Here is a 27,595-nt window from a genome sequence, read left to right as displayed (position 1 = left end):
GTGAGTGGAAACAGACAGACAATGCTATCCTGGAGTGAGTCAATGCGGACTCATGCAGACCGCTGTAGTTTCCAAGCCTGTAACTGTTGATGGGAGAAGAAAGCCCAGTCTTTCTCCTGTGGAGCTGCTGGTGGTTTCAAACTGCCAACCATGGGGATTGCAGTCCAAAGTGTAACCACTAGACCACCAGGGCTCCTATCCCAGTACAAAACCCACCTTAACAAAGGCTGGACGTAAAGTGAGAACAGACTAAAACGATATACACTCATTCGAGGCAACTTGGGCTCTCAGAAATATTTTTTGCGTATTATGTTACGCCTAAAAAGCTGAAACAATTTTAGATTTTGTTCTTAACAATGAAATATGAGGAAAGTTCTTGAGTAAAAATGCAAGCTACAAATAATGAAAACTTGCTAATTACAGAAGGCAATAGAAAGAATGAGAGTCTGGTAACTTAGAATAACAGCATTTCTGATTTTAGAAATTAGCAGCTGGTATAAAATGATACATTCAAGAAAAAAGCACAGTCAAAATTTAAAACCTTATAAATATATATTATAAGATATGGTATTTAAAAGGGTTTAAAGAGTAATAGTACTGTGTAGAGTTCAGAGGGAAGCCCCAATACTAGCATTCAACACAGAAAACATAGACAGCCAAGTTAGAGGATCCCTTTCTATATTTAGTAATATTGATGATTAACCTTCAAGTAAGTTTCCCTCAATCAACTCACCCAACATTTTCTGCGTCTTCATCACACTCAGCTTTATATTTGCAAGGTCCACACTTGGAATGTTTTCTGTGAATGTCTGTCCCAGACCCTTCCTCTTCTGCTTAAAAAAAAAAGAGAGAGACTTTGGTCTTTCGGTGCTGGAAAATTATGTAACTTTATGACAAATACTAGAGCCATCTTATTTCTGAAGAAGACATAAATTCATTTACATTTTGCACATAAAGTTCATTCTACTCAAAGAAAAGGAAAATGTGGTTTTCAACCGAAAGTTAGAGGAGCTTTTCCAGATGTGCTTCAAGTTTTTAGTAGCCATTAGCCCAGTTCTGGGGAAAATGGAACCAGGCTCTTAAAAACATTCACTTCCAAAATCAACCACTGCTTTAGTCCAAACACATTGCTGATACAGCATACAGTCTATATCCCCTGAGGATAAACAAGTACTGAGACTAAAAAAATAACCTTACACTGTGTACACACAGACAATGTAAGTTTGGAAAGCCATTGTTTTAAAAAGAATTATCACATGGCATTTTTAAAGAGAGCAAACCATGAGGAATACATGTAGCCCACTGAGCACCTGACTAACATAAGTCTGTGGGATGGTGGCGAGCAGACAAGAGCTGGAGCGCAGGGCAGTATGCCCACATCAGTCTCACAAGAGCCTTTTAACTATATAAGAATTAAACAAATGTTTGTCTCCCAAACTTAAAAGGATAGGAGTCTCGACAAAGCATGCGCTCCTTCTTCTACTGTACGCTTTATTTACCACAGCCCAAAATGCCCTGATGCAAAAGTTTATGGGTCTCCTATGTCCCCTATTGAAAACAGTGGCCCTAACTCACCACCCAGCCCACACCTTATGGGACCCCTACATTTGTGGGCCCCGAACAGGGTGGATCTTACTCAGATAATCTCACACTGGTCAGCGCAGTTCTGAGGCCAGTTTAAGAATTTCTGTGTATTCAAGGGATTTGGTTTTGTGGAGAACACTACTCGGGGGCCCTCAGTCAGTGAAGAAGGTATTAAAAGAAAGGGACCCCGAGCAAGCACACCTGTTGGTAACACTTCCACACTTCCAATTTTGGGGGTCTGCCTGGACTTCAAAGTAGAAATCATGACCAAACACTCATAAATATCCTCAACAGGATTCCACAGATCAGAATTCCAGGTATTTCTGAGGTTTCAGAAGCGCATCCAGTATAGGATCAGGAAGCCAAACCTTGACACCAGCTTGCATTTCTTAATACCATGGATAGTGACAACATCCTGTCACACCACAGTGACTAGACCATATGGTCTCTCCGAATCCTTCCCAGCTCTAAAACCCAGAATGGCCTTCACGTGTGGTATGAAAGCCCTGCTGAAATGTTAGGTTTAAATCAAATTCTGTTGTGAAACAGCTTTAATCTTCAAATGTCTTCTTCACGACAGCTCACAACCACCTCGTTTCCGAGTAGAGCCAGAGGGCTTCCAAGGGCTGTGACCTTTTGGAAGGAGATGGTCACGACTTTCTGCCGAGGCGCCTCTGAATGGGGTTGAGATGCCAGCCAGTGCGCCACCTGGAACTCCTCTTCTGCTTCCTATCCTTTCATGTCCTCCTCAACTCCGAAATCCTAGTGTTCTACGTAACCTGGAGTGAGGTAACGAGAGTGTAGAAGGGATAACAACCAAAGTCTTCGTTTGTAGGAGTGTAAGTTCTACTTCAGTAAGACTGTTTTCAGGGTCTCCCGCAGTACCCGTAAATTATTTCTACACAGTGAATATTCCACACTCAGTAAGAATTACAGTCTCAACAGGCCACGGGATGGAGGAACCATCTCAATGCTAATCTTTTTTTTTTAATTAACTTTTATTTTAAGCTTAATTTACTCCCAAGCCATAAGTTTTTGCTTCTTCCATTTCTTCTGGGAGATCTTTTTCTTCTGTGCAACCTCCTCTTCAGGTTTAGGAATGATTTGTTCCTTTTTAGTGAGGAATTCGGATCATTTTGAGTAAATTCTATTATCCGCTAACACCAAATTGCCATTTCAACATAAAAATATTTAATGCAATTATTTGTAAGATAAAAGCATAAGTAAACCAACAGCCATCGAGTTGATTCCAACTCATAGCAACTCTATATAGGGTTTAGGTATGTAACTCTTTATTTATGGGAACAGAGAGGCTGATCTTTCCCTGAGGAGTGGCTGGTGGGTTTAAACTGCTGGCCTTGCAGTAAACAGCCCAAAGCCTAACCCAGAGCACACATGAGCCCTTACACTTAATAAAGAGGGAATTTAAAGGTCTGAATTAAAATCTATGATACCACGAAAATTGTTCTACAGCTCACTCTAGGGCACTGCCAACTGCCTAGTCTGTGAACACAACTTTGGAAACACAGAGTGGGGGAGAGCTATCAACCCTCTAGGCCGATCACTGATGGTCCTATAGAGAAGGCATTTTGGTGACAACTAATCTTCAAAGGAGCTACATTTCCCCCTTAGTTTCTCAATAAAACAAAGCCACAACACTTCAGGAAAAAAAGAATGGTTAGGGTGGAGAGAGGCAGAAGAGTTTAAGTCAAAAGCTAAGGGGGACAAGTTTCTTTCTTGGGTAATGAATATGTTCTAAAATAGATTGTGGCTACTGATGTCCAATACTCTAATAAACTAACGTAGACAAGATGTACCATATATGCTAAATATACTAAAAGCTGTGTGTGTTAGTCTAGGTACATTAGAGAAACAAATCCACAGAAACTAATATGTATAAGAGAGTTTTATATAAAGGGTAAGTGCACATCAAGAAAACATCCCAACCCAGTGCTGCCCAAACCCACAAGTTCAACATTAACCCATTAACCCATATGTCCAACATCAATCCACAAAGTCCTCCTCCATCTAACAAAACACACACTATAATGCCGACTGCAGGAGGAAAGCCAAATCAGTGAATGTGTAAGCATCTCAGCACTGGCAGGGGTCTACACATGGTTGCTCCAGCACCCAGGGCTGCATCGGGGTAAGTCCATGTGGCTTCTCCTCAGGGATGTCATACAGGAAGTGAGCCTTGCCAACTGAAGCAGGGAACTGGCTAAGGCAGCTGCACCCTGGTCCGACCATCACAAAGCAAGAGACCCGAGAACTCGAAAGACGAGGCTCACCTAGCCATTTATCTCTCTACCCTTCAATTAACCCCACGTGTTTATCGGCCAGGTTGGCACAATAAACTAACTCACCATGAAATTGTATACTTGTACGGGTGAATTGTATGGTGCGTGGATTTTATCCCAGTAACATTTTTCAAAAGAGAAAAAATGCCCTGTAAGTAGTACTGGAACAAAATAATAATAATTTATAAATTATCATGGGTTCATGAGGGAGGGGGAGCGGGGAAGGAGGGGGAAAAATGAGGAGCTGATACCAAGGGCTCAAGTAGAAAGCAAATGTTTTGAGAATGATGATGGCAACAAATGTGCAAATGTGCTTGACACAATGGATGGATGTATGGATTATGATGAGAGTTGTACGAGCTCCCAATAAAATGATTTTTTAAAAAAGAAGTAGTACTGTAAACTTACCTCCTTCTCCAGATCCAGAGCCATTATCTGAGAATAAACACAAAAAAGAGTATGAGCATTTGTTCTGGAAATCTCACCTTAATCAAAGAGTAAAATTCAAATATCCAACTGTCCACATCCCTTTTCTCTTTTGCTGATATCTAACAGTTTAATCTTATATACTTACTTTATGTATTCTGCAATAAAAAATCGAGGTCTCGTTCAGAAAATATTCAAGCAACTTACACAGAATAGGACCAGTAAAATACTACTAAATAAGTGGCTCAATAGAAATAGTTAATTTTACTTCATTCATTTAAGAGGCAGAAAAAAATTTTAATTTTGTTAAAGCTTGAGGGGAATAATGAATAAGCTGTTTTTATTAGGAAGGAGGAAAAAGGGGGCTTTGGATTTTACTACAAAAATCTTAATGAAATTAGTGGAAAGGGTCAGAAAAGCCCCCTAGGCTTAGAAGGGGGAAAAAACCCTCTGGATTCAGGTATATGAAAATAGCTTCCCCTTGGAAACCTAACCAGAAGAATGGTCACCACGCTGCAGGTTGGAGACTTGTTACTAGTGAAACTAAAGAACTTTACTCAAAGCCATCAGAAAGAAGGCAGCCTTACCTGTAATTAATGTAAAATAATCATTTTACAACGCCATGAAAAACAACATGTACTGCAGAGCATGTTGAAACATTCAGTGTAGCTACACTATCAGCACGAAGGTACAAAAAAGCTGAGATGGTAGGGATGAGGGCACCCTGGTCCTAGAGAATTCATCGCCTTTCTTCAAACTGTTCTCTCAGGATGAACACCCCCCCCCATAAAACACCCCCTCCCCCTTCAAGCCTCTTCAGATTATAATCAAAGCCCCAGAAATGGCAAAAACAGGAGGAATGGGAAAATTATTTATTATATTTCCACTTGCAAAATCCTCATTGGGTTTTATGAAAAGTCTTCATCTGTGTTCAAAAGTAATATTTACAAATTTATGAAGTTAGGCCTTCTAAAGAACTACATGTGAATAGGATGGGCAGTGGGGGGTGGTAAGGGTGGAAATAGCTTTGCCAGGAACACAAGACCCCAGACAAATGTACTTACAAAGCCCAAGAATATGCCAAGGGCTACTGTATTAGAAGCGGAAAAAGACAGGTGCCCCAGGTGGCACTCTGAATCCAGACTTCTAGACTCCATAACTGTTGGAAATTAATGTCTGTTCCTTAAAAGCCTCCCCTCCCACAAAAGGAAAGAAACTGGCTTCAGAGGTAAATTCGGTGTTAAATCTGGATTGAGTTGTCGACCCACACAGATAATGGATGTTAAGAAACATCCCAGGCCATAGCGTCTTCGTGCATTTAAAATAAACAAAACAGACCTACAAAAAGTTCAATTATGGAAGTAATATTTTCATGAACTTTTGGAAGCCCCTCATAAATAATTCCTACCCTGTAAACATACACTTGTATTTCTCACTCTAGTTGAACTTAAAGTAGTAGTGTACATACAATTCTGTAAAGGACGGAATATCCTTAATATCATTGCACCATAAGGTCTCCTTCAAACAAATGCAGATGCAGTAAAACTTTTCATTAAAAAATACCTTTGACCCCTCATGTAGTATCAATACTAATATTTATTGTTGCATCAATTTTAGCATTAACCTTAGCATGAACTATATGAATTCTCCTTCCCACACCATACCTTTAAATCAATATAAACTTAGGGTTACTTTTTATCTTAGCATTCTCTAGCTTAACTGTTCATTCCATTCTATGACCAGACTGAGCGTCCAACTCAAAACGAGGGCAGAACATATGCAAGTCTTCCGAAAGGAGACTGACAATAGCAGAGCGCTGGAGGGTTGGACGGAAATGGAGAAGGGCCGCTAATCAGTATAAAGTTTATTTTGAGGGTGAAGAAAATATCTTGACTGGATTGTGGCAATGGCTACACATTCCGCGAATGTACGAAAAACTGTAAATAAGTGCACTGTATCTCAATGAAACAGCTCTAGGAAAGAGAGAGATGAAAAAGTGGAAAGTAAGGTAGACTGGTATTAAAGTTGTCATAAACTTCCAGAAGGTGCCATCTGGTTGATTCATAGCGATCCCACCCAGTCCCGTGTCACCCTCACCATCAGAGCTCTTGTTTGAGTCCCTTGTTGGAACCATTGTCGACCTATTTCACTGAGGATCTTTCTCTTTTTGGCTCACCCGTCCACGTTACAAAGCACGATGTTCTCCTCTAAAGACCAGCCTCTCTTAATAACACCTCCAAAGTCAGTCAGTCTCACCATCCTTCCTTCTACAGAGCATCCTGGCTGTGTTTCTTCCAGGGGAAATGTGCTTGTACTTCCAGCCAAAACCCTAATTCCAGTGCATCAATTCTTCTTCAGCCTTCCTTACTGTCAAGGTTTCACGTGGTTAAGAGGCGACTGAAAACACTGTTTTCGATCACATAGTGGTTTGGGTCAGGCTCACTATCTTAATCCTCCAGGTGAAATCATTCCTTCTTAACACTTAAAAGAGATCTTTTGCAGCAGATGTGCCCAATGAAAAGAGTCACCTGATTTATTCACTGCTACTTTCATGAGCGTTGATTGTGGATCCGAATCAAATGTAAAGTTCAACGTTTTCTGTTTATCATGACGTTGCTTATTGATCCTACTGTGTGGATTTTTTCTTTATGTTGACGTGTAATGCTGAAGACTGTAGTCTCAGTCCTTCAAGTTTTCTTCACGTTTGCAAGCAAGGGTGTGTCACCTGCATATGGCAGGTGACAACTGAGTATTCCCTCAACCTTGATGCCATGTTCTTCTTCATTTAGTCCAGTTTGTCAGGTTAATTGCTCAGCATACAGACTGAATCAGTATGGTGAGAGGATGCAGCCCTGACACACACCTTTTCTGATTCAAACCATGCAGCCAGTATTCCTTTGTTCTGTTTGAAAACCTGACTCTTGGTCTATGTACAGCTTCCACACGAGCACAACTAAGTTGCTCTGGAATTTCCATCCTTCACTAAGGTGACCAGACGTCCTGCTTTTGGCGTTTTAAAAAAGTCCTGATTTTTGGAAAGAATGCATGACAAGCTAGGGAACAGTCTATTTGGTCCATATAGACCAAATTTTTAATCAAGAACACCCTCCCAGCCCCCCGTCAATGATGTCCCACTTTAAATCTGGTCACCTTATCCTTCAGAGTGTTATCCATAATTAGTTATGATCCATAGTCTAATGCCTTTGCATACACAATGAAACACAGGTAAATACCTCTCTAATATTCTCTGCATTCAGTTAAGATGCATCTGACATCAGCAATGAAATCATCCCTCATTCCGTGTCTTCTTCTGAATCTGGCTTGAATTTCTGGAAGTTCCTTATCCATGTACTGCTACAACAACTTTTTAAATTATCTTCAGCATTAATTTACATGTATGTGATGTGATATTGTTCTATAATTTCTGCATTCCATTAGCTAACCACTCTTTGAAATGGGCATGGTATTTGGGTCCCTTCCAGTCAACAGGCCAAGTAACTGTCGTCCTAATTTCTTGGCATAGGTGAATGAGCACTTCCAGCATTGTATCCATTTGTTGAATCCCTAAATTGTTATTCCATCAATTCACGGAGGCTTGCTCTTTGCCAGGGCCCTCTGTGCACACTGGTTCTTGATCATATGCTATCTTCTGAAATGGGTGAATATTGACCAAGTCTTTTTCTAGTGAGCATTTTCTTTGTAGGGTTCCCGCATCACTCGGTGAAAAAGAGGAAGACCTTTGAGGAGATAGATTGATACGGTGGTTGCAACAAAGGACTCAAACATATCAACCCCCGTGAGATGAAAGCAGGACGGGGCAGTGTTCCATTCTGAGGCACACAGGGGGCTTCATAAGAACAGCACCACTCAATGTTTTACCCTGAGAATCCTTCCACACTACAACTCAATATGGCTTGAAGAAATTGAAGATGATGAAATTGAAGATTTTTTAGCAACTTCAGCAGTTGGAAATTAATAAAAATTAATGTAATAAAAAATATGTTGATATTTACTGGTAAACAAAATGGAAAAGTTGGAAGCAAAGAAGGATCGGCTGTTGAAAAATAGGATATGGGAGATTGTACAATAGAATTTTACAGGGCCAGTGGCTAATTTATATTGCAAATACCTTTTTTTCAACAACAAAAAAGTGATTTTATTTATGTAGCTCACCATGGAATACACAGGAATCAAACCTGCTATATCTCTTCAAGAAATGACGGAAAAGCTCAATATCATCAGTTGAAACAAGGCAAGGGGCTGACAGTCGGCAGGACACACCATCAATTACTCATATGCAGAAGGAAACAAAAACACTTCTACAAAAGTCAAAGTACATGAATTTGGAGGCTACATGATGGTTAGATTTCATGTCAACTTGGTGGGACCTATGTGGAGGCAGAGGTGGAATCCAACCTAACAATCAGGTGACAGCCCGATGAAGCCTCTTTGGGGTAAGGCCTTTTTAAGAGAGACAATGAAAACGTCTCTCTCTTGCACCTCTTCGCCGTCCTGCTTGCCTGGATTGTGCGTCTGGTTTGGAGTTTGGCAGCCCGCCTAGACGGCAACCCTGGGGGCTGCGGTCCCTGCCACGTCCCTACAGACTCTGTTCCACATAACTCTGCACCCCCGGCTGGTGATCTCCCAGGTCCCCTCTTTGCCTCCCTGCTTCCTCCAGCAGCTGTGTGGCTCTGAAAAGAGCTCTGGTTAGCATCGGATCTATGGACTTGAATTTGACAGGGCTGGGGGTTTCTGAATACAAAATTATTCTTTATATAAAGTTCTTTCTTATACATATGAGTGTCACTGGTTTTATTTCTCTAGGAAACTCACACTCACACACACACACACTCACACACAATCTCAAGAACAGGTTTGAATACTAATGCCTACACAGCAGATGAGTTGTGGAATGACATCAAGATCATCCAAGAAGAAACTAAAAAGTTACTTAAAAGACAGAAAAGATAAAACCTGCACCAATGTCAGAAGGAACTCTGAAACTTGCTCTTGAATGTAGAGTAGCCTAAGTGAAATTGGAAAAAACGATGAAAAGAGCTGAGCAGAAGATTTTAAAAGGTGGCTCAAAAAGACAAAGGAACGTATTATAATGCAATGTGCTCAGACCAATCATTAGAAAACTAAGAGAAAAACACAACCAGCATTTTTCAAGCTGCAACACCTGAAAGAACCATTCCAGTTGCCCTAGAACAGGCAATGCAAATCTCAAGTCCCCTGTATCTCCAGGCAGGCAGTTCACGGAACTCTCTGCAGTAGGAAGTCGGTTTTTTCTTGTTCCAATATATATTCCAATGTAATGCAATGTGAATTGTAAGTGATGTCTTTTAATATTCCTAGTTAAAATTCAAAGTGTTAAAATCTAACTCAGCCCTGTCTTCACATTCCTACACTGTTTAAGAGATGAGAGGCCTCAGGGGCTTGGTATGAATTTTGACTAATCAACCATAAAATTACATCTTCTCTGAGCAAGGAAGGAGGAAATGAAAGAAGAGTGGAAGAACAGAAAAAAAGAGGAAGAAGAAGAAAATAGAATTTAAAATGATTTTGATGACCAAACTTTTCTTAGGAAAAATATTTTCTTCCTTTTACTCTAAAAGCATTAATTTGTGTGTATGTTAAATGCTATGGTAAATGCTTAGAATAAAAAGATAAACATGACCAGGTCTGAGCAATGACATACTCCCAATCGCTCTCTTTTTTTAACCCAGGTGCAATTTTAAGATACTAAAATGTACTACTCTCCTTTAATGTCATTTGAAATTCCTAAAACTGGTGTGACTCTTTTGATGACAAGGTTGAGTGTCTGCTATAGATCATATTTTCGCTTCTCGAGCCCACCCAACCCTACATCAACCCTGAAAGGAGAGCACAGTACCTTAGGCTGGACATACTGCTTTCCCATTGAGAATCACCAATCTGGATGGAGACCGATGTGTCAGATAAATGAAATACAGTACTGTCCACACAGAGACAATAAATAAAGACTTGAGAAATGAGACCTGTGAATGATGGTACTGGGGAAGAATATTAAACATGCCATGGGCTGCTTGAAGAAGAAACAGATCTGTCCTGGAAGTTCAGCCAGAATCCTACTTAGCAGCAAGGACGGTGCGATTTTATCTCATTTACACTGACACACTATCCGGGGGACCAGGCACTGAAGAGGAGCTTGGTAAAGCAGAAGGAGAACAAAGAGAGAGGAAGAGCCTGGAAGAGATGCACTGGCCCAGTGGCTGCAGCAGGGCACTGACCGTGAAGAGTGGTCAGTGCTTCAGTCTGTTGTACAGAAGGGTGCCTGCACAATCGCCATCAATCCACGCAGTGGTGTTTGACCTGGACAACGGAACTCTGGCCGGAAATTTCCTTTTAGAAAACACGGTGAGGCCATTTCTAACATTTACTCAGGGGAATAGCATACACATACCAGAGTAGCATGGTCCTCTTGCTACTACTGTTATCTCTCTTTGGTGCTTACAAGCAGCCCTTCTGAGAAAGCATTCATTTTGATAAGTGTCCCCATTGGATCCGCAGACAGGGATGTAATTTGTATGGCACTGAAAAAGAAACAAAAGTAAATGCTCAGAACAAGGCATGAATATTAATAGTTGATTCCATATTCATGAACACAATACCATAGCATTATGACAAACTTATACTAGAGAAAACTTTTGTTCTTTTCTTTGGTTTAAAAAATGAAACCTTATGCTACTTTTTCATATCATTTTTCATGCTTCTAGTAAAAATAACTATCAACTGCCCATAAACATGAGGATCGAGACTCTCATCCTATCTCCTTTTTTTGCTTGCTGTCGAAAGACCCAGGAAAATAATATCAGGGAAAATTCTTGGCAATGTTTGTAAAGAGTTTTTTACCTATGTCATTTTATTATCAGGATTCATTTATTCAATACTTCTAGTACCGTGGTTCTCAACCTTCCTAAGGCCACGACCCTTTCATTCAGTTCCTCAAGTTGTGGTGAGCCCCCCCACCATAAAATTATTTTCATTTCTACTCCATAACTATAATTTTGCTACTGTTATGAATCGGGTGATCCCAGTGAAAGGGTCGTTCAACCTCCAAAGGGGTCGCGATCCACAGGTTGAGAACCACAGGTTGAGAAACGTTCTAGTATGTAAACACTCAAGATAAATGCTATAGAAGATACAAATAAATGTTAAGACATGCTCCCTGTACTCAAGGGCCTTACAATCTTGTTAAAGAGACAAATACAAATAGGAAAAAATATACATTATAAAGTTAAATCATGTACTAACTCAGTAGTATAGTATAATACTTTAATAACTATTATTACAAACTACAGTATTCAAGAAAAGCCTCCTCAGAAAAAAGCAGAAAGTGAACTAGGTCTTAAATTATGAATAAAAATAAGAGTAGAAAAATAATTTTAAGTGATACAGTTTGAAAAAATAGCACTGATCCCACATGTTTAAAGTCTGTGAGGCATGCAAATACAGGTAGACTTGGTTCAATAATTTATCTCATGGCTGTTGAGAACGTCTGCAGCTGAACATACACCAATTCAACAATCTTTGCATGTTCAATTCCATGACTGTTCAATTCCATGACACTGATTATATCATCAAATTGTACAGCCATGCTCATATTTTTTTCTGAATTGTTCTGCCTCCATTAACATAAACTTACTGACCCTCTAAGGTTCCTATCTAATTTTCCAAGTTGCTGTTATCAGTTTGGTTCCCCAAAAGTAGATCCTTTGAGAGCACAATGTTTGATTTAAAGGCAACTTGTGGGGATAATTTTGACTTAAGAGCTAACGAATGTCTCAGGGCAATAGTTTCAAGTGTTCAAACAGCTCTTAAAGCTCCAGAAGGTCTGGAATCTCAGACAATGTACAATGCCGCTCTTTCTTTTCCTGCTTTGATCAAGATTCTTCGATAGGATTTTTTTATCAAAATGATTAGTCATGACCGCCTCTCGGCCTTTTGGCTAAGACCAAGTGTAAAATGCCCAGTGTGTTAGCCTGGCACCATCTAGTTTCTCTGATCTCGTGCAGAGGAGTCAATGCAACTGACTGATTTTTAGCGAATAGCTAAGTATTCCATTTCTTTCTCCTATTCCTGATTTTCTTTCTTCCCATGTGACTCCAAGACATAGGTCGACTTTAAAGCACGTTGCTGGAGAGATAAAGAACCCTGAAACTTCGTGTAAAAGGAACAATACAGACCATAAAACAAGGTAAGCAAGAGCCGGGTCCTGACAGTTTTTTGTTCTGTCTTGTTTTAAATGCCAATGGGCTTTTCTCTACCTTCCAGAGAATAAGAATTATGGGAAATGTCTCAACAAAGGAATGACAAGCCAACATCACCTTCATGAACTACGCTTACACTTGAAATCTTTGTCCCAACAGATGTTTTACTGTAGAAACTATATGGACATCCACATCCACAAATGCATCTTTTAAAAATAGCAAGTGTGCTTTTAAGGAAGAAAAGCAAGCTTTCCTCCGGGTAGAGTTTGGTCATTTTTATATAACCCCACTAGCTGGAGCACCAGCATCCCTGTCAGGAATGTACCATCCTTCTCTGTAGGCTCAGGCCAGCCTATACTTTTGTCGGTGTTATTCTATTTATGTTTTTTTGTTTCCTTTTCTTTTATTATTTATTCATTTTATTTTATTAAGATCACTTTATTGGGGGCAGCCTATACCTAAGTCATGCATCATTGGAGTTTAGGCACTCTGACTATAATCAGAATTTAGATAATCTGTCTCCAAATTAAATGAAGATGTCTCTCTTTTTTTTAATACATGACAAAGTAGGATTTCCTCCAGAAATTCACAAATAATTTTATGTTGGATTACAGGGCTATGTAATTAGATCCACAGAGTCGTAAGACATTTTATAAATAAACTCTGTTACTCATGATATTCGTTTCCTGGGGACGCTACGACAAATTAGCACAAGTGTGATGACCTAAATTTTATTACTGTCACAATTCTGAAGGCCAGAAGTTCAGTATCACTTGGGCTGAAGTCCAGATGTCAGCTGGACTCACTCCCTTCCAGAGGTTCCAGGGAATGATCGCTTCTTCCCAGCTTCTCCCATCTTTTGCCAATTGCTGGCATTCCTTGACTTGAGGGCATGGCACGCCAATCGCTGTCTCCAAGACAGCATTAAAGGCCCAGTCAGATGATCCATGGTAAATCCTTCTGCTCAAGATCCCTAATTTAATCCTATCTATAAAAACAAGAGCAAAAAATAATAATAAAAAAATAAACAAGGTCACAAAATACCAATTTATAAACTATCAAGGGCTCATGAGGGAGGGGGGAGCGGGGAGGGAGGGGGAAATGAGGACCTAATGTTGGGGGTTTAAGTGAAGAGAAAATGTTTTGGGAATGATGCACAAATGCGCTTTACACAATTGATGTGTGTATGGATTGCGATAACAGTTGTATGAGCCCCTAATAAAATGTTGGTTTTTTTTAAAAAGTTGATTAACACAAAAAAAATAAAAAATAAATAAATAAATAAACAAGGTCAAGGTGGCATTTAGAAACTCCAGGGATATGAGCATGAACATATTTTAGGGCTGGGTCAGCCTTCAGGATACTACATCAAGCATTAATTTTTAAATTGTATGTATTGACATAATACACAGGCACGTTATCAAGTATTGCACATCCTAGGGTGAAAGACCGCAATGACCATTGTTTTCTCTGTTGGTCAGGAACTTCCTGGTCCAGATAGTTACTGTGTCCTTCATGATGGTGGAGGATACGCAAGCAGCCAGAGATGAAAAGACTAAAGCTCTTTCTTATACATGTGAGTGTCACGGAATGTCTTTCTCTAGTCAACTCGGTCTACCACAGCGCGTAACCACTGCACCACCAGCATTCCCTTAATAGACTATAATGTAGCCTAAGCCTGATTATTTGATGCAACAGGCAACCAACATATTCGTGTAACTTGCTTTCTTGTGATATTCACTTTATTGAGGTGGCCTAGAACCAAACTCACAATATCTCCAGTGTGTGTTATAAAAGTACTCCAAAAATGCTAAGAATTCTATACAATTCATTTTCCACGAGTAGGAGTATATGTAATCAACACTAAGCTCAATAAACTGAACATTACCAACACTCTAAATAGCCTCCATGTCCCTTCCAAATGACACTCTCCCCAAAAATATCGACTACACTGACTTTTAACAAATTAAATTAGCTGTGCCTGGTTTATTTAATTTATGCAAATGGTTCATACTTTACACACTCTTGAATTCTGCCTTTTTACTCAATATTGTTTGGTGATTCATTTGCATTACAGCAATATACAGCAATTGTCCCATCCGCACCAATGTACAATATTCCATTATAAAAATATATGAAACCATTCATTTATCTAATCTACTGTTGACGGGCTCTGTGGTTATTTCTATAGTTGGGAGCTCTTCCAAACAAGGGTACTAAAAAACCGTCTTTTAGGGAATATCTATATATCTGTCCAGACACATACACACACAAACACACACACATATTTATACTGTTGTTTTTGGTACTATATACAATTAAGTCGGTTCCAACTCACAATGAGCCTATCGACAGCAAAATGAAACACTGCCCGATCCTGCGTCATCCTCATAATTGCTGTTCTATTGACGCCCATGGTTGTAGGCACTGCTTCCTCTTTCTCTGAGCCCCTCCTTGTCCTTTCCCAGTAACTGGTCTCTCTTGATACTGTGTCTCAGCATCCTCATTTTAAGGAGCTTTACGGTCATATGTCTTCCAAATCAGAGTTGCTAATTCTTTTGGCAGTCCATGGTAATTCCAACATTCCTTATTAAAGGCTTCCTCCTTATACAGTGTCCACCCTGATGCACACGTCTCCTAATTTTTAAACCACACAGTGTTCCCTTGTTCTGTTTGAAGGACTGTCTCTTGGACAGCTTGAGCACAATGCGAGTTCTAGAATATTACAATGTTATCCAGAGTTTATCAAGATCCGAGCAGTCAAATGCCTACGCTTATCTAAGAAAGCACACATAAGTAGCTTTCCGGCATTCTCTGCCTTCAGTCAAGATCCATTTGGCATCATAAATGATATCCCTCCTTACACATCTTCAGTCCAGCTTGAAATTCTGGCAGCTCTCTGTTGAGGTACTGCTGCAGCCATTGTTGAATGATCTTCAGCAAAATTTTATTTGCATGTGTTATTAATGATATTGTTTGATGATGTCTACATTCTGTTGGGTTCCTTTCTTTGGGAATGAGGACCCTTCGAGATGACTTCCCGTCAGTTGGTCCAGCGCTGTTTCCTATGGCATAGAGGAGTGAGTGCTCTCAGTGCTTCACCAGCTGCTAAAACATTTCCATTGGTATTCTGTCCATCCCCGGAGTAATGCCTTCAGTGAAGCTTGGGCTTCTTTCTTCAATACCCTTGGTTCTTGAGCATATGTTACACCTCTTTCAATGGTTGAATATTAACCAATCCTTTTTTGCTACTGTGACCTCTATTTCCAAAATTTTCACATCACCCTAAACAAAAACCTAGTATACATTAAGTAATCACTCCCCATTCCTCCCTCTGCTCCACACTCTGGTAATCACAAATCTACTTTTGTCTCTATGTATTCATCTGTTTCTGATTAAGCAGCTATCTCATATAACTGAATGCCTCCTTTTTAATAACCAATAATTTATATTTCATTTCTTCACTATCCATAAGCTAAAGTAGATAATGCAAGTAAGCTACATGAACACATCATTAAAGAAATCAATATACTCACTCTCTCACTGACTCTCACTGCCTCAGTGACTCACTCTCTCACTGACTCACTCTCACTGTCTCACTGTCTCACTCACTCTCTCACTGACTCACTCTCTCACTGCCTCACTCTCTCACTGCCTCAGTGACTCACTCTCTCACTGTCTCACTCACTCACTGACTCAATCTTTCACTCTCTCACTGTCTCACTCTCTCACTCTCTCACTGCCTCACTCACTCACTGTCTCACTCATTCACTGACTCAATCTTTCACTCTCTGTCTCACTCACTGCAAAGAAAAAGAAAAAAAAACCAGAACAGGGTAGCACTGCCTCATAAGGTCTCCTAGACTGTAACTCTTTACAGGAATAGAAAACCTCATCATTCTCCCTTTACACAGCTAGTGGCTTCAAACTGCTGACCTTGAAGTTAACACCCAGCGTGTAACCACTAAGCCACAAGGATTCCTTTACTACTCATTAAAACTCATATTTTAAAATCATTGTAAAGATATTTTTCTCATTTTATAAGAATTCCTGATTATGCCCAAGAGCTGATAATCCAGCAAATTATAAATTAAATATACTTCTCAAAACCAAATAATTTTAAAAGTCAAATTCTAAAGACTCTTCTATGTCTATTATTTTATTTCCTAAAAAAAAAAGAAAAGAAATCAATATAATGGGTAATTGTAATGTGAAAGAGAAATAAACATAATTTATAGTGAAATACTAGATATTTCATAATGTAAATGAAATTATCACCCTAGAATAAAATAATGTAGTTAGATACTCATTGTCGATCCAGTGGATTCCAACTCATAGTGACTCTATAGGACAGGACAGAACTGCCCATGGGTTTCTTCTTTTTTTTTTTTTGCCCATGGGTTTCTAAGACTAATTCTTTATGGGAGTAGAAGGCCTCATCTTTCACCCTTGGGGTTGCTGATAGCTTCGAACAGCTGACCTTGCAGTTAGCAACCCATTACATCCCTAGGACTCCTTTCAACTCATAGGAAGACTATTAAATCTGATTGTTGTTGATGTTGTTAGGTGTCAGCAAGTTGGTTCTGATTCACAATGTACAACAGAACAAAACACTGCTTGTCCAGCATCATTCTCACAATTGTTACCATGTTTGAATCCATTGCTATAGCCACTATGTCAATCCATGTCCTTTTAAAGTAATCTGACAGAGTTGAGACTCTCTAAGATAACAGACATGATTCTTCAACAGATTCTAGTTACCAAGCACTGTGCTACAACAAAGGATCCCTGGTGGCACTGAAGGTTAAGCACTGGACTGCAAGCCAGAAGATCAGCAATTCAAATCCACTAGCTGCTGAAAGATAAGACTGTCTGCTTCCATAAATATGTAAAGCCTCGGGAACCCTATGTGTCAGTGCTACTCTGTTCTATAGGGTCACTAAGAGTCAGCATTGACTCAACAGCAGAGGGTAAGGAATTTAGGTATCATGATGACCCTCTGAGGCACATGGTTCACCTCTTAGAGCTAGGATTCTGAATTCAAATTGTGGGTCCTCCATCCACACCACCACGCCACCAGCACCATTTTCCTCATCTGTGAAATGGTCATAAAATTGGTATAAGGTCTAAACTTTTAAATGTCCACATTCAGCATCTGCATGCATCTGGCTATAATAAACTCTCAGTGAACATGAGCTATTTTTGCTATGGCTATAATCATTTCCCAGTCCTCAGTCCTTACCCAGGGTCACAGCTAATACGTGGAAGAGGCACGGCAGTAGTGTGATTGAACCACTACACACTCGAGTTACTCAGCTGGATCTCACCCCGTGTGGACCCCATGAGTAAGAGATTTAAATACTGGTAGTGCAGGCAATGTCCCTGAAATGTAATTTAATAAGCATACACCTGGGAGTGAGCAGGAGATCCAAGAAGGAGACCTCTAATTCCTTGGTCGTTCTCAGTTTCCAGACTCTGAGGAGCTTCTCACTGTTGTCTGTGCAAAGTAAGGAATTTGGGCAACTGTAAGATGTTATTTATTTCTGCCTCATGCACCAACACTGGGACTTAACTTACCCTGAGGTCTCACTCCTCTCCACTGTCACCCCGGCTGAGGAAAGGAGCCCAATACCGTCTCTCCAGCCAGAAAAGCATGCGGGTATTGTCAGCTGTTTTCAGTAGTTTGGAAAGATGGAACTACATCCCTTCAAGCACTGGTGTCTACGTACCCGTGTGATAGAACTGCGCGGAATACAATGAAAAGGAAAAGAACTCGATCTAAGGAGAGGTCACGCTCTCCAGACTACAAACACTGGTTAATTCAGGAGACCCATGGTCCAGCAAGCTCCAGGAAAAAGAATAAGAAAATAGATTGGGAGGGGGGCGGGCGCGCAGCACAGGGGGGGAGAATCATGTCTACTCTTTATACTTGCCCAAGTTTTAGGTGAAAGATACAGTGTGTGTAACTTGGTTGTTGTTGTTGGGCTTGTTTGTTTTTGTACCTCCATAAAGTTTTACACAAGTGGTTTCTGTATGTTCAAGGTATGATACTTTATATTGCGATACTTGAGGGGGTAAAAAGACTTTTATTTAAAATCCTGTTTTCTGTTCAAATGTGTTTAAATTGTGTCCCAGAAAGCTTTTACTAGAGCTAAAAGCATGTTAACTCATAAACAGTTTAAAAAAATAAACTGAAGAGTACTGCTAAGACATCCAACAAAGAAGCGTTTAATGGGCACATCACGTCACTGTTTTTATGCTAGCAACTGCCTGAATCTAACATGAACGGGTATATGAAACAGGCAGAGTGGGCAGAGGAAAGTTTGCTCAGCAACAGATCAACCACACGGTCAGCCCTTAGGCAGTTTGCTTTCATAAGGCAAGGAACCTGTCTTAAACATTTTCAAACCCTCAGCATCGAGCCTAGGATCTAATTCAAAGCAAGCATGGGATAAATGGCTGCCGATCCCGGCTCCCAACATTTCTTTTCCTTTCTGCTTTGCCACAATGAAGGAAAAAACATAAGGGGTTCAGGCAGATCAGGAGAGGATTTCGTAACAGTGCATGTATGTTAAAAAGGTCAAGCAAGACTCTTTCTTCACAATCTTACAGTTACAGAGGGGAAACCCTCAAGGAATAAGGAAAAACAGAACCAGACAGAGAAAAGCAGGTAACTATGGCATCCAAATGTAACAGTTCTTTAGCTAGAAAAACAAAACAAAATTTGTCAACAGGATGGTTTCTTCACGGGCAGAAAGTATTGTGTTCATCTAGGTAGGCTGGAAAATGAATAATCTCTCTGAAAATAGTAGCAAGTGATGTATGTGCTCTAACAGGGAATTAAAACACATAGATTTCTGTATACAGATAGCATATTTCTGGAAGAAAATGTCCAGATGTCAGATATGCCCCTGAGAAGGGCAATGGAGCCGGGAGTGGAAGGAAGGCGTTGCTCTCAGTGTCGTCCGTGTGTTCGGATTGTTCAAGCTCTTTACTCCGGGCACAAACAACTCCTTTAAAAGCATCACAGTGGTGCCGACAACACAGGTTCCCATGAGAATGTCCAATAGAGTAAGCAATGGATACTTAAATAGTATGCATGCATGTATATATAAGTACACACGTATGTTTCTGGGAGGATACACCTTTCAGGGAATAGAAAGTCTCCTCTTTCCCTGGTGGACCGACTACCTGATGACTCTGCTGCTGGCAGCCCAACTCCGAGTGGACTCTGCTGCCGAGACCCCTAATTCGACACGCAGAAAAAAGAAAGCACTACAGGACAGGACACAAAATGAAATAGCAATTTACAAAATTAAAATGGTCAAATAAAATATTTCTTCTTCCTTTTTTAGATCTATCAGAGTTACAAAATTTTTAAGGATTGGCAAAATCTATTACCAAGAGGCTGAACAGAAACAGGCGGTCTGAAATACTGTTAATGTGAGAATGTTAATCTGTGCCTACGTAGGGGAAGGCGCACGTCATTTGGACGAGAATAGCTCCCAGCCCTTCTCCACAGAGTGTGGCTAAAACTCAATAAATAAACTGGTGTTTGTGTGGCCACTCACCACTAAGAAAACGGAGCCTACAGGGGGAGTTCAGCCAATTTAACTATTTCAAAAACAAAATTACTCTCAAAAGGATTATAACAGAATGCAGACACTCTAAACCATATCCTTCACAAGATGGGGAGGGTTATTCAATATTATTCTAACATGAATAACCAACAAGACATACAAAGAAAGGGTTAAACGGGATTCATTCTGAAAAAGACAATCAACAGATACAATCTCTGAAAGGTCCCAGATGTTAAAAAAAAAAAAAAAAGCCAAAGCTTTAAGGCAAGAATACTATTTATGTTCAAGGAAAATCTGCTTGAATTGGCAGTATCTCATATTAAAACCTTACTAGTGGGCATAATAGAGAGGACAGAAGAAAGGGTTAGTGAATGTGCTACCATATATACTCGTGTATAAGCAGAGTTTTTCAGCACATTTTTAATGCAGTTTTTGTGGTAAAATGAGGTGCCTTGGCTGATATTCAATTCGGCTTATAAATGAGTATATACGGAATCTTTCTTTCTGAAAGCAATTCTGACTCATAGCAGCGTTTGCAGCTGGGTAGAATTACCCCTGTGCACTCTGGAGGCTATAAATGATTACAGGATCAGAAAGTGTCAGCTTTCTCCCATAAAGTAGAGGTGGATTCAAACACAGTTTGTGGTTAGCAGTCTGGCTTGTAATCCACTAGTGGACCGGGGATCCTGATAGAGATGAACAAAAATCTCTAACGTACACCAGTGCAGTCCCAGAAAGGAGGAAAGAGAAATAATGACCAGATATAGCCAAATTATATATACCAGTTCAGTCAACCTCAAGCAAGATAAATGAAAACAAAACCATACTTTACTTAAGCCCTTAATAGTCAAAGTGCTAAAACCCAAAGATACAAGACAGCCCTGAAAGCAGCCGGAGCAAACTGATACATGACGCACAAGGAGAAAACAAGGGTCACAGCTTCTCCACTCATTCTGGATAAAGCCAGCTGCTGTGTGACATATGGGTAGACCTACAGAAAGGTCCACAAGGCAAAAAAACACGTGAACAGGTAGCAAGGACCAGAGGCCTGAGGAAAGCCACATAAGCAGGAGCTCAGGAGACCCTCACCTGGTTGAGCTTTGAAGAGGCCAGCAGCCTCTGACAGCACCTTGACTGCAATCCTGTAAAAGCCTGAGTCAGAAGCACCCAGTAAAGCCACACCCAGATACCTAGCCCAAAGAAATGATGAATTAATAAATGTTTAGTGTTTAAAAAATTGGGGCATAATTTGTTACTTAGTGATAGATAATAGGTGGCATTATAAACCCATATCAAACACACCACCATGAGTCAATTCACAGTGACCACACAGGACAGAGTAGAAGTACCCCATAGGGTTTCCAAGGCTGTTTATCTTTATAAAAGCAGACTGCCATATCTTCTGCCCGTGGAGGGGCTGGTGGTTCGAACCGCTACCCTTTAGCTAGCAGCCACGTGTCTTTAACTGCAACACCATCAAGGAGAGTTGGTGGCACGATAATGACAGCGAATTGCACAGTTTTACTTAACTCTACTCCACAAAGAGCACATTTAAGATGTTCCTCTTTGGGTTATAGCAGTTGGACTAAAAGACGCTTAAGTAAATTAAGCTAGTGGGACGGTTAATTTGATGTGTCAACTTGGCTAGGCTATGGGTCCCTGGGGTTTGACCAAACGTTAGACTAGTTGCTGTTCCATAATGCAATCTAATGCAACGTAATATCATCACTTTCCATAATCTAATATAATAAAATCAATCAGTTGAAAGGGCAGCTTCCTCAGTGTGTGGTCTGACTGTAGAGTGTATAAATAGATATTCTGGCAGAATTTACTCTCTCTCATCTACAAACTTTTCCCATGACCTAACTAGAGATGTTGAGACACAGGCCTTTAGAAGTCTAAAGCCCCACAATCATATGAGCCAATCATTGCAAGTAAACTTCTGTGTGTGTGTGTGTGTGTGTGTGTGTGTGTGTGTTCTCCATTTCTCTAGAGAACCCGTAAGACACCTACAAATGATAGGCAAATCTTGCTTATAAAACTGGACCCAAAGGGTAGACAAAGACAAGAAGCCAAACAAAAGAGAACAACAAAACCAGGCAAGCAATCAAGTAGGTCACAGCAAGCAAACGGAAAGGTGAAACTTGAATCTTTGGTGCCTTACAGAAAAGAAGTTTCTTACAATTCTTCCTTCTGAGCAGTTATTCATGATGCTGGCTAAATGGGAGAAAGAAGAATTCAGAATGGCTTAGTGTCTACCATGTATATACACAGATATCTTTTAAGAAAAGAAGTCCACTTTGCTTGCTATTCCAAAGGATTTGGAAAGGGGCATGGCAGTTAGCCACAACATACTGGAAGCCTGTTATAAGACTAACCACACAAAGGTGAACACAAGGCACATCCAGAATGCTCCTTTGAGAGGAGACTAGCAAGTCTTCATCTTGTGTATTTTGGACCGGTTGTCCCGAAGGACCAGTCCCTGGAGGAGGGCATCATGCTTGGTCAAGTGGTGGGTCAGCAAGAAAAAGGAAGATCTTCAATGAAGTGGACTGACACGGTAGCTGCAAGGCTAGGTTCAAGGTCAGCGATGATAAGAGAAGGGCGCAGGACTAGGCAGCGTTTCGTTCTGAGTGCACCAGGATGCTATGAGATGTCTAAGGTGCTGGTCTGGAACTGCCCAACAGACACTCTCCTATCACTCTAAATAACTGATTGGAAAGCCCCTTTTGACCATGAAGAAGGGCAATAATACATTCATCTATTCTTCCTTTACCAAATCACCTCTTCTAATAAAAATAAATAACATAACGGCTTGTCATTTTTCGGAGCGTTTTCATAGGCAAGCTCCATTTCTGATGTTATCTCATTCAAACAGCAAGAGAAAGGGCAAAAACACTGCCATCTCCTTACAGAGAGAATTCCGATGCAGACAACACGGCCTGAGATCCTATGCCTCACTGGAAATCGTGACTTTCTCGGCCTTCTAACCCCTTTCCCCTTAAAACCGAAAATGGCAGATAAATTGAGAACAAAATCACAAGAAGTTCTAATTCCTTCTTTTTGTCATTTCCAGCCCTGAACGGGGGCATCTTTGTGAGAAATACCAGGAGACAACATGACAAATAATCAGAATATAAACCCACAAAGGAAGAAACGGATGTAACGTATTTTACCTTCCCAATGACCCTTCTTTTTCTGCTTCCCTCTCTCTCTCTTTTTTTAATAAGGCACTAGAACTGCAACTGAAATGGCATCTGAAAGAAAGGCATTTAGAAACGCTCCTGGCCTGGAGTCCCCTTCCTTATTTCATCCCTAACTTTGCCCTCACCTGAGGTTCCAAGTCAGGCATGACCTTCAGCCTACAAAGATAAGGCAACAGCAAACACAGGTGCAAAGGGGAGAAAGACTGGAAGAGGAAAATGCCAACATTTCAAAGGCCAGGCTCCATGACACACAGTTCCTGATTTCCCTTCAGTGACTGTAATACTTAATGTTTGCTCCTAGTTCCTCAGGACATTTTCTCACCTATTATCACTGGGGTTCTTTAAACTGGATGAACAAAGCCTGGAAGTACTAATGACAGGATTACACCAGACAAAAAAGAACTTGCTGATGGAGTTGCATTGTGTTAAGCTTGAAAAAAGCCAAATTATAAAACATTTTAAAATTGAAATACTAAGAAATACGCTTGGTTTGCTCACCTGGAATTGGCACGCACATTTCACACCATCTCCGTCTTCCTTACAGATGCCGCCATACTTACAGGAGGATTCACCACACACTCTTGCATCAGACTCCCTCACATTCAATTCTGTAAAAGAGGACAAATGGTTTCATAATGTATATACAGCTTTTATCTGAATGAATATTTTTTAAAAGATAGTAAATCCATAAAATGCATTTGACATCTCATTCACAATTTTAATAAGATATACAAAAAGCAAGTTCTATATAAGACACAAAATGTTTGGTACTTTCCAGAAAGAACTTGCATACTATGCCAAAGGTACCCAAATCAAACTAAAACACAAAACTTCAAGATTTAACAAAATTCCTATATATAAACATATGGATTTTTTTTTCTCTCTTGGTCTCTAAGATCATTTTCTTACTACTGTCTTAATAATTTATAGTATTTCCCTAGTAATTAAGCTACTTCTCAAGGATAATTAAATATTATCCTTTTAAATACCTAAAAGGAATCTTTATCATTTTGGTGTGTGTATGCATGTGTGTGTGTACGTGTGTGTGTGTGTGTGTGTGTGTGTGTGTGTGTGTGTAAAGGGAAGGAAGGGGGGGGGACTGATCACAATGATCTACAAAGAACCCCTTCCCAGTGGGACAGACAACAGAAAAGGAGAGTAGTCAATATAAGACAAGAAAAAAATGATAAATTATCAAGGGTTTATGAGGGAGGGAGGGAGGGAGGGAGGGTGAGGGAAATGAGGAGCTGATATCAAGGGCTCAAGTAGAAAGAAAATGTTTTGAAAATGATGATGGCAACATATGTACAAATGTGCTTGACACAATGGATGGATGGATGGATGGATGGATGGATGGATGGATGGATGGATGGATGGATGGATATAAGAGCTTACAAGCCCCCAATAAAATGATTTAAAATAAAAAAATATATAGGGGAGAACTGCCTCGTAGGGTTTCAGAGACTATAAATCCTATGGGAGCAAAAGATTTCTTCTCCTGCAGAGCAGCTGGTGGGTCTCAAATCGCTGGCCTGTGGTTAATGGCCCAATACTTAATCCACGGTGCCACGAGACTCACTTTTTTTATGTCTTGAAGGAGGTTATATCTCTAATTGCTACTGACCAGGGTGCCGTTTCATTGCCTCTTTCTGCCTCACTTGTTCTCACTGCTCTGTACGAGTGTCTTGGGTCTCCTATTCCCAGACTGACTGCCTTTGTTTCCTTTTCCATAACTAAACCTCAGGGATACAGAACCGGATTCTTCTAAATTAAAAGCACCCATACACCCAAAAGAAGGCATGAGCAAAAAAACTGAAAGTGAGCTAACACAATTACTGCAGTGTTTTCGCTTTTCCATAAACTATTACCACAATCACAGACTATTACAACGAGACTGATGGTGTAGTGGATTACACATTGAGCTGCTAAGCACGGGTCAGCGGTTCAAAGATTTAAAGTTGCAGAAACGCAAAGGGGAAGTTCTACTCTGTTCAATAGGGTAACTATGAATTGGAGACAACTCCACCGCAGTTTGGGTTTTTTGGCTCATGACACGCATCAATACCCGTTGTTCAACGCCTTCTTAGCCTGTCCTTGGGGGTTTTATGTGTTCGGTTCTCCTCCTCAGCACCCGGTTTTTGCTCACCCACCTACCCCAACCCTCAGTCATGTGCTTAGCTCTTGAGACTCAATCCTAAGTGTACAGTTTTTATTCTATCGATCCTAGCCTCCTATTGAGAACTAGCACAAAATCCGATTCTAATGACCTCTGACCATAAGTCGCCATCTGTACAGATGAAGATCAAAACTACAGCCTTCGGTACGGATGATGCCTCAATGTAAAGAAAAACCGAAGTCCTCGCAAGTGGGATGAGACGAAATCATGAGAAGCAGAGCAAAGGCTGAAGCTGTCAAGGGCTTCATTTTACCTGGACCCACAATCAGTGCCATCAAGATGAGATGACAGGTTGCACTGTGGGAATCTGCAGCACAGGACCCCTTTGAAGGTATTAAAGAGCAGATATGTCACTATGGTGTGCACCTGCCCCAAGCCCTGGCATTTTCAATCACCTGACAGCATGTGAAAGTTAGACAATAAATAAGGAAGATGAAATAAGAACTGGTGCATTTGAATTATGGTGTTGGTGAAGAATATTAAAAGTACACAATGGGTCACTAAAAGAACAAATAAATTATTGTTGGAGGACGTACAGCCAGAATACTCATTAGACACAAGGCCAGCAAGACTTCAGTTCACACATTTTGAACATGCTCTCAGGAGGAGCCAGTCCCTGGAAAAAGACATCATGCTTGAAGGTAGAGAATCAGAAAAACAAAAAAACCCCAGAAGGATCCCCAACAATATGGATAGACAGAGTGGCTGCAAGAATGGAATCAAATGTATCCACTGAAGTTGTACAAGGCAATCCTTGTTTTCGTCACAAAAAACGAGGTTTGAATGAAAGTGCTTTCATGGAAAAAACCCCTGTGAGCAGTGTTTTCTTCTGTTGTACATGGGGTGACTATGCGCGGGACCCCACACCATGCCACCTCACAGCACACATCTCCAGACCCCAGGAAGTTAATTAAATAATAGAGAACTACCCAGGAAAAGAGGTCTAGAATACATAATACAGAAGCTCAACTACAGACTTAATTACGTTTAGTGGCATGGAAGAACTGCTCAGTTTGAGAAATAAAAATTAGTGATTTTCTTTTATTTCTTTTCTTGTAGCCTTAAAACTTTACACTGGGTTTTGTTATCATCTGTAACACAATGTGAGTTGCACGGCATAGTTAACACTCATGGCTGCTAACCAAAAGGTCAAGAGATTCCATCTCACCCAGAGGTGCCTTGGAAGAAAGGTCTGGCAACCTATTCCCCAAATATCAGTGAAGAAATTTCTATAATGGGGCACCCCACAAAAATGGATTTTGTTTATTTCCCCCACCTCCAAAGCTGTGTATTTAATTTTTTTTTACAAAGCAACCTTATCACCTTCAAAGTACTCTCCATTACACTTAATACATTTGTCAACTCTGCAATTCCATTCTTGGAAACATTTTTCAAAGTCATCTGTTTTGGATGGCTGATAGCACTTCCCTCGTTTTCTTTCTTCACCTCTTCTACGTCATCAAATCACTGTCCTTTCATGTCCCTCTTCATTCAAGGAAACAAAAAGCAGTTGCACAGAGTGAGGGTAAGGTGAGTAAGGGGCATAGGGCAACAGAGGCATACTGTGTTTTTGCCAAAAACTGGCACACTGAGATGGCTGCGTGAGCAGGTGCATTGCCGTGGTGGCAAAACCAATCCTTTGTCTGTCACAAATCAGGCCTGTTTAGTTGCACACTGTTATGCAATCTTTTCAGAACTTCTAAATAGAAAGCTTGATTAACAGTCTGACCTGGTGGAACAAACTCCAAATGCTCGAGTTGATATTTTCATCTGTTTGGGAAGTTGACAGAAGTCCAGAACGAGATTTGTCATCAATTGACATTTCACCTTTTTTGAAACTAGAAAACTATTCATACACTTGAGTTTTTCCCATAGCATTGTTCTTATAAGCTATGTTCAACATTACAACAATTCTGCTGCATTTTTCCTGAGCAGGAAACAAAATTTCACAGCTACACACTGTTCTCTTAAATCAGTCATCACAAAAAAACAAGGTTTGAGCAAAACTGCTTTTATAAAAAAATTCACCGTGACCATAGAGAACCTTCTCAGGTGACACCACTGGGTGCAC

The 27,595-nt window shown here is 40.3% G+C and overlaps 1 protein-coding gene across 1 annotated transcript in view; it reads right to left on the bottom strand.

Moving 5' to 3' along the window:
* TMEFF1 (transmembrane protein with EGF like and two follistatin like domains 1) overlaps window positions 1–27,595 on the bottom strand; it is a 73,693-nt gene that overhangs the window by 34,764 nt on the left and 11,334 nt on the right. The window contains exons 2-5 of the mRNA XM_045296530.1: window positions 23,847–23,956; window positions 10,756–10,885; window positions 4,293–4,319; window positions 734–830 (exon numbers count right to left, since the gene is read on the bottom strand). Coding sequence (XP_045152465.1) covers window positions 734–830; window positions 4,293–4,319; window positions 10,756–10,885; window positions 23,847–23,956 — 364 coding nt within the window. The remainder of the gene's footprint in view (window positions 1–733; window positions 831–4,292; window positions 4,320–10,755; window positions 10,886–23,846; window positions 23,957–27,595) is intronic.

This window comes from Echinops telfairi, unplaced genomic scaffold (assembly GCF_000313985.2).
Source record: "Echinops telfairi isolate 266 unplaced genomic scaffold, ASM31398v2 ScPeMD7_7410;HRSCAF=8448, whole genome shotgun sequence".
Taxonomy (NCBI): Eukaryota; Metazoa; Chordata; class Mammalia; order Afrosoricida; family Tenrecidae; genus Echinops; species Echinops telfairi.
This window is presented reverse-complemented; position numbering and strand designations above follow the sequence as displayed.